The sequence below is a fragment of the Helianthus annuus genome, chromosome 10 (assembly GCF_002127325.2).
Source record: "Helianthus annuus cultivar XRQ/B chromosome 10, HanXRQr2.0-SUNRISE, whole genome shotgun sequence".
Lineage (NCBI taxonomy): Eukaryota > Viridiplantae > Streptophyta > Magnoliopsida > Asterales > Asteraceae > Helianthus > Helianthus annuus.
In genome coordinates, this window is record NC_035442.2 from 64,823,018 (window position 1) to 64,831,423 (window position 8,406).

Sequence of the window (8,406 nt, forward strand, 5' to 3'; positions counted from 1 at the left end):
TTCTCTCAATTTTCACACGGATCGCGATTTCAGCCGTCCATTACACCTCACACGGATCAACAATTCCTTTCTCTCTCATTCCTCACACATCTCACAAAACCATCAGAACTTCTCTCTCTCCTCTCTCTCTCTCTCTCTCTCTCTCTCTCTCTCTCTCGGCGACTCAAGAAACCCATGCCAGATCTATCGCCAGATCTATCACCAGATCCGTTTCATGAGCAGATCTTTGATGATTCCACCGCCTATTCCCCTCCGCCTTGTTACGTTGCTTCAATCACGGCTTCTCCTTCATTCCAGGTTTGTCTTTTATTCAGGAATCGTCATTCTCTAAGAATCGAAAGCTTCGATCTTGATTTTGTTTTTAGGGCTTTGCTGATTTCAGGCAATCTAGGGTTTTGTAAGTGGAGATTCTGGCGATATAGGGCTTAAACAAGCTAGGGTTTTGGTAAGAACTGATACCTGTAGAATCATTTCTTTCTTCTGATTTAATGAATATATCTGGCTCTAATATGGAAAGTTATGATTATGATGTTTGACGGTAGTTTCTATATGTTCTTCAGATGTCGAAGGCACCAAGGGATCCACAGATTTGAACAAGGGATCCACATATTTGCTGGAGAATGGCCGGAATCAGGTGACTGTCTGTCCATGAATCTCTCTGGAATCATGTTTCAGATGAAGGTAAACACACAAATCGCTCTTTAAGACGAAGTTTTACTTCCATATTAATTACGTTGTCCTTTGCACAACTTGAATTACTATTAATTACGTTGTCCTTGCAGGAGTCTTTGCAAGGAGAGGGTATAATATCGAGTCACTTGCTGTTGGTCAAAGTTGTATCACAACAGAGACGAGTTCATCCACTGAATATGTATTTTTTGTATTCATATCTGTCGTGTGGCCAACAGGGTTCTACTATTGCTGGCTATGTCATATAGAAATGAACCTGCTATGTCAGCGAAGATTCGTAATAAAGCTGGTTAGTTATTTGGTCTATGTCGATAAATTGTGAATTAACTTGGCCTAATTTTTTTCACTTCAATATCAGTTAAAGTTTAAAGGTGGAATATTTAACCCATCAAGTATAAATGGTTATTTCAGGTTGGATGTTATCGGACCAGACTGGTAGAGTAAAGAGCTTTAAACTAAGGGCTGGTCGAATTTGTGTGCATGTTGGCATGCTTTTAGCAACCTGTAAGTTAGTTGGTTGTATTTGTTTGCTCATTCTCATCACCAATTGCCTTATAACATGTAGAGGCAAGCTTGCACCCCCGGGCACCAACTATCCTTCGCTCCTGGCTCGAAGTTAAACTGGTCGGCTTGCCTCGGCTTGAAAGCTCTTAACAAGTTGTTCGAGCTCGAGCGACATCGCTCATATTTTTTTGAAAAAAAGTTTTGTATTTCTGTACACATGAATAGTATAACAACAAAATTATAATATTTCTTGCTCATATGGATAGATATGATAACTAAAATATGCAGGTGGAGAGGATTTAGGACTGTGTTGGCTTGTTCGGGTCTTGGTGAAAGCTTGGTCAACACGAAGAGCGCGGCGGGTCAAATAAGGGTCAACCGAGTCAAGTCAGTCAAAGCTGGTCAACAAGGTCAGACTGAAACTCGAGTATCACAGGGTGGTCCGTCTTATGTGTGGGTATTTATTAGCATTATGCGTGACATACAGAAAGAGGACACCACCAAATATGCGTTGACTTTTGATAAAATGCTTACAGGTAACTAGCCAAACTAATCACACTTGCTCTTTGATGTAAGTCTTAGTCAGTCCTTACTGGATACAATTTTTATTGTATTGCAAATTGCAAAAGGTTAGTTTGTTAAAGGTAGGAGAGTATACTTAATTTTTAGTGTTAAATTGCCAATATCCCACTGCAATAATTGATAACTCAAATATCGATCCGTGACCAATATCCAATATTTTATCGTATTAACTACTTAGCGTTTATTTGGTCTCAATTCTTGGCAGAATGAGTGGATATCATGAGGTTGAATTTAGCGTTCGAGATTATGAATTGTATAAATATGGAGTAGTGAACAATGCAATCTTCGCAAACTACTGTGAACACGGTGAGTCTTTGATGTAACATAATTCACATTTACATGGTCTTATTTGGCATGCTGTAAATCTTTATTTCAACAGCTTGTTGTCAACTTATGGAAAAGATTGGAATCAGTATTGATACAATAGCTCAAAACTGGTAATGCAGTCGCATTATCAGAATTGTCACTCAAATACATTGCACCTCTAAAGGTACGCTTTTGAACTCCAACAAATACAAAAAAATACAAAATCTATACTTACTTTAATGGCATTCTTGTGAAAGCAGATTGGAGATAAATTAATGGTGAGAGTGAGGGTATCTGATACATCAGCTGCTCGCGTATACTTTAAACATTTCATCGTCAAGATCCCAAATGAAGAGGTAACTTACTTTTGCTTACCAAGATAATAAAAGACATAAAAAACCCTTCAAGGGTTTCTTTTTATTTGTTTGCTGTTGATTGTCATATGTTTTTTTTGTTTTCTGGTGTAGCCTAGTTTGGAGGCGTGTGCAACCGTAGTTTGGCTTGACAAAAGTTATCGCCCGGTTCGTATTCCACCAGATGGAAGATCCAAAATTGTGCAATTTATTAGACATGTATCATATCAAAAAGGTTTGACACACATTTTTGAGGTATTTTACTAGATAGATATATTATTTTTCGATAAGGTGTAAGATTGTATGTTATTATATTTATATAACAGTGTCTATAGTCTGGTCCTTGAACTTAGCACTCTAGCTGAATTTTGTTACAACAGGGAGCATATTTTTTAGAAATTTTCAAAAGGGGCGGGTTCTTTTTTCCTTCACACCGGAGTTAACGACTGGTCTGAAAACTGTTTATAATTCGGTATCAAACAAGAAGTAGTGTATTGGTAACTGGTAAGCTTCATTTAAAAAGCGACAAGGTCTAAAACCCAGGAGCGAAGCATCAAGCGCAAAAGCGCACCGCTTTTCGTACCTGAGGTTTTTAGCACCATCTACCCAATGTATTATATTTCTGATGTCACTTAGATCCAAGGGCTTCAAGGTATTTTGTTCCAAATTATGAACGAACATTCAACTAGAGGTGACAAGATGGGCGGGATGGCTAATTGGTCAAAATAAGTAATAAGTTCGGGTTAAAACATGTCAGTTTTTTTACAGGTCTGGTTGACAATATCCTTCAATAATATCACATTCAGTTTAATCTTCTCATTTGCAGACTTTAGTAAAGACATTGGGTACCGATGAGTTATATTATCTAAAGGCTATGTAGTTAATATCCTGACCGATATATCAGTGATATATCGGTTATCAGTCCCCTGCCGAGATAGCGGTACAAAATATTGGTCAGAATATCGGTACCGATAATATCAACGATATTGTCCGATATTTGACCGATATAGGACCGATATTTGATCAATAAATCACCGATTTTCCCGATATCAGTACCATTATTCTTATTTATACCGTTCATTTTCTTCTTATTGCTGCTATTAGTGTTTTAAGTCTTAATTGTTAGTTATTATTGTTAAATGTTAGTGTTTTAAGTCTTAGTCAGTTTTTACTTGTTGCAATTGTTGGTGTTCAATTGCTATATATATAAATTTAGCATGATATTAAACTTACCGATATCCCACCGATATCCCACTGCGATAACTGATATCTCAAATATCGGTACTTGACCGATATCCGATATTTTACCGCATTAACTACTTAGTCTAAAGGAGCAATTTTCGCTATTAGAACCGAGCAAAACCGGATCCATAAGCATGGAGAATATCAAAACGGTCGGTAATCAACAAAACAAATGGACTTCCTTTTGTTTTTTTAATTGTGAATCTTGACATGTTATCTACTGGTCAGGCCTTGTTGAAGCATGCTACAGACGCAATGAAGGAGTCACGAGTCCATGATTTTCTAACATCGGTATGATCTTTAATAAAACAAACTTTTTATATATATTTAGTACTCGGTTACATATTGTTATATTTTAAATGATTGATGAATTCTGTGCAGCGGCATTATGTGTGCTTCAGCTTGAGGCTCTTGATAGATGGGAGGAGACTGCACGTTCCGTGTATGAAATATTTGAGTACAAACATGCAGCAACTTAATATACAAGAAGAAAGACAGTTTGATGAACCTGAAGAAGACATCCCTTCTGTAGTGATTCCGAACCACCTGCAAGTTCAGACTGCTGATTGCTCGCACTTGAGTTTCGGGAGCTTTAGTTCAAGAACGCTAAGGTGGTTGAGGCGTTACAAAAGGAACTGGAGAATGCTCGAGTTCAGATTCAGAGTGTTGATCCTTCATATGTGATTACAAACTATTTTAACTTGCACATTTTATATCTTTACATTTTTTATTATCTGGCTTACAATGCTGAGTAATAATCTTTTCAGGACCCTTGAAAGGATTTGGAACACAAAAGAATCACATTATTTTGTTTGTGTGGATATATAATCACAGCATCTTACCAGGTAATTAAAACTTTGATTTTTGGTTTATTCAGGTTTCGGTTTGGTTAATTCGGTTTACAAACTCAATGTTCCTGTTGTTTGGGTTAAAACAGGAGCCGAAACCGTAACGGTTATTCGGTCAGCTTTACATGAAATTGAATTGAATGTTTTCTAAATGATTTCAGGGGCAGATTTAGATGTTAATGGTCATAGCACTTCAAACAGCAGCAATTTACAACTGTAAAAGTATTACCCCTTTCAAAGGTCATAGGGAATGGCAGGTGAGACTCTTTAGTTTTTGTTTTATTTTTTGATAGGTAAAATATGTAAAAAAAAATAGATAATATATCGCTTAAAAATTAACCGAATGATTTTTTGGCTTAAAAATGGGTCGGATTCTTTTTTGCTAAATAAGAAACGGGTGGAATGCTTTATTGCTAAAAAGGAAATGGGTCGAATGCTTTATCGCTCAAAAAGAAGCGGGTCGAATGCCTTTTAACTTAAAAAGAAGCGGGTCGAAAGCTTTTTTCGCTTAAAAAGAGACGGGTCGAATGCTTTACCGCTTAAAAAGAAGCGGGTAGAAACCTTTTCGCTTAAAAAGAAACAGGTCGAATGCTTTTTTGGACCTTGAATATAATGATGTAGGAATAATATTAACAAGTTGCATGATTTTTGGACCTTGAATTTGGGGCAAATAGAAAATGATGACAAGGCTTATACTTTTTTTCAGGAACTAATTGCAAAAATGCAAGCAGGTGAAGGTGCCTTGGCCGTTGCGGGTGTTCGACAAAGAACATCAAGTTTGTTGTCACCTATGTCCGAGCGACAGACGCTTAAAGAAAATATTGCTGCTCCAGTTCGTTGTAGTTCCACAACGTGTGGCCACTTTTATCACCTGAAATGCGTAGCTAAGCTGCTCCAGAAAAATGATATGACCAAGCGACAGACGCTTAAAGAAAATATTGCTGCAGGGTAACCGTTTATTTGTCCAGCTCACAAGTGTGCCATCTGTAAGCAAACCGAAAACGGAAAAGTCGAAGATTTGCAGTTTGCAGTTTGTTGATGCAGAGGTTGAAGGGTTTTATCCCAATTCAACAGAAATGTTGTGTACAAAGGTATCTTTTAAAGTTTCGGTTTTTCAGTTGGAAACGATTCTGCTATATATGTGTTCTGGATCTTTTTTTTGGGGTTAGGGATTGACTGAGGTTACTATATTGTAAAGAGAGCTAGCAAGTACAGGGTATTAAATTTGATTTTAAAAGCTATTTGTTATAAAGAGAGTTAGCAGTTATGGGGTAAATAATTTGAGAATTAACTACAGTAAAAAACTAAATATTTTTTTTTAAATATTAAACCTATACGTTGCACTTAGGCCTTAGCGCTGCATATTAGGGTTGAGTTGCTGAGTATATGTTCCACACAGCGTCTGTTTGTATCATATCAGATGCTCTTCCGCTTCAGAACTCGAATTATTGGTAAACGAATTATTTTCGGACATATTAGGTTCAGATATCGATGAAGGCTATATATCTGATACCTTAGCAGGGGAGATGTGTCTAGGGCTTTGAAAATTTACAGTTAAAAACCGAACTGGTCAGTACCAGTTCGGGTTCTCGCATCAAACTGGTTTTTTTGTGCCATAAAAAACCAAAACCGGTTAAAAAACCGGACCGTTGTTGCTTTTTCTCTTAGGTTTGCTCTGGTTTGGGAGGGTGGGGCTGGGTGTGGGCTGCCGTGGCTTTCATACCATGCTGGCAGGGTTATCAAGGGCCATGGGCTGGGCTTGTTTACTACATTTTTGTTGTTGGGTTGGGTCAGCTTCGGGTTGGGCTGGTGTTATAAGGGGGAGGTGGGTAGTAAAACCCTATAGATGTTCTTGGAGTCACTTGGCCTGGATTTAGAGATTAATTCCTATCAGAAGATGAGCTTTTGGTCCAAGATTCACCATCTGGACCTCGGATACATGTTACTGATATGTTTTATGTTGATTTGGATCTGGCTGAAGGCCCACAAGGGGGTTCTACAGGCCCATCTTCTGTTGATGCTTCAGCGGCTTTGTTATCAGTGGATTCAGGCCATATTGTTAAATTGGGTTGTGTCTAGGCCCATTTGGGTGGCTGCTTCGATGTTAAAGACCGATGCTCAAAGTGTTTTGCTTTACACAAGTCCCATTTATTGTATGATGTGTAGTCGTTTTATAGTGTTAAGTTATTTTTGTAATAGTCAAAGTAGAAATAGGTTTTTTCGAGCCCCTCGTGTGGGGTGTTTGGTTTTTTATTTTTGGTCCCCAAAGCCTGGTTTGGGTGACAATGATACGGGGGTATGCCCCTTTGGATGATGTATTTATTTTTGTGTGTGTTTAATATACTTTGCCGGCCAATGCCCTTTACCCAAATAAAAGGTTATTTTAATATACCTGTATATCTTGTTGCCACTCACAGTTGTAGCCGTTGACCTTATTTTGAAATTTGAGTAGTGCCTGAACTCATGCAACTCTACTGGCGACTATGTTATTAGAAAATGTCACTGTTTCATCGGGTTAGATGGCCATGAAATACAAGGGACAGCAAGGTTAAAATTTTTGTATTTTAACAAACTATACTACCATAACATACTTGGATTATTTTTAATGTCTACGTAAATACTTATTTACAGATTTAAAGAAAAATGAGTACTAATCATTATGTTTTTTTTTGTAACTATCACAACTTTATTGTGCATGTTACATACTAACAGACACATATATTCACTTGCCTAGCCTCAATAATCAGTTTACCGTGGTATTACAAAGGATGCGTTGTTGCAATAGGAAACTAACAATCAGATCTTCTGTGTTAGTCTGCATTGATCATCAATTCGAAGAGCAACCAAAGTTTATATAGAACTATATACATATACGAACATAAGCTAACTTCTTTCCATATGAACACAATGATAGTGATAAAACTACCGCGCTTGAGATAATAATGTTTAGTAATCGTATGTATTAGAAATAAATAAAGTTAATTGATCATATATACTATAAATAAATCAATTATATTTCTTCAAAAAATAAATGAACTTTGTCCGGATTTATTATCATTTATAGTAAGAATAAAAAAAACTTAAAATGATAGACCGATTAGTATTAGCTCTTAAATTTATGAAGTTGATATTATAATATTTGAAATGATTCAATAAACTACAATTAAGATGAAATATGAAGGAAAATCATATATTTTATCACATTAAGGTAATTGAGATGTGTAAGTCTTATTAGTAATAGGGGTGGGCAAATACATATAACCGACCCGACCTGACCCGAAACCCGAAAGTATTGATAATGCAGAACCGAAATCTGGACATCATTTATAAATCATTATCGGTTTAAAGCTTAGTTGGGTATATCGGTTCCCTTAAAAAACCTGAACCAGATTTCATCTCTACATAGAAGTTCGAGAGCATTAGTTCTTCACTTCATATCTGTTACATGTACAAAAGTATATCACCAAAGAGTCGATAAACTAACAGAAAAACCAGTACCAACATATCACGAATAAAAAACTAACTTAAGTACTATACAATATATCACGAGACGACTGATAAACTAACGGTAAACGGGTATCCTATTGTAAATCGCCACTCCCGCCGCATCGCACGGGTAAATGGCTAGTATATATATATATATATATATATATATATATATATTTGGTTTTATTTAGAGAAAAACACCTTAAAAAAAATTAAATGAAGTTTTGAAAATCATCAAAAGGACCTGACAGCTTTTCAAATAAGTTCATGATCATGTCATTCTCAAGTTATTTTGACCATTGTTTGGGGTCATTTTCTTGTCAATTGATTGTAAATTCTTCTTTTAAGGACAATCACTGGAGATGCCATAGTTACCTGAACGATTCTTGTATTTG

At 36.5% G+C, this 8,406-nt stretch overlaps 1 protein-coding gene, 1 long non-coding RNA gene and 1 pseudogene across 2 annotated transcripts; all 3 read left to right on the forward strand.

The window, feature by feature from the left end:
- Positions 1-276: 276 nt before the first annotated feature.
- On the forward strand, positions 277-850 carry LOC110882329. Its single transcript, XR_002560060.2, has 4 exons — positions 277-297; positions 366-445; positions 561-681; positions 783-850. It is a non-coding gene; the product is annotated as an uncharacterized LOC110882329 (long non-coding RNA).
- A 1,132-nt stretch (positions 851-1,982) lies between these two features.
- Positions 1,983-2,770, forward strand: LOC110882285 (annotated as a pseudogene).
- A 498-nt stretch (positions 2,771-3,268) lies between these two features.
- LOC118479415 lies at positions 3,269-4,361 on the forward strand. Its single transcript, XM_035978198.1, has 4 exons — positions 3,269-3,306; positions 3,767-3,829; positions 3,906-3,968; positions 4,059-4,361. Exons 2-4 carry the CDS (start codon positions 3,812-3,814, stop codon positions 4,359-4,361), a joined length of 384 nt encoding a protein of 127 aa, XP_035834091.1. The 5' UTR covers positions 3,269-3,306; positions 3,767-3,811.
- The last annotated feature ends 4,045 nt before the right edge of the window (positions 4,362-8,406 follow it).

What these genes read in the sequence shown, in the direction of transcription:
- LOC118479415 (XM_035978198.1), top strand. An exon ending in TCCATGATTTTCTAACATCG is followed by an intron (nt 3,969 to 4,058) that starts GTATGATCTTTA and finishes AATTCTGTGCAG; the next exon opens with CGGCATTATGTGTGCTTCAG.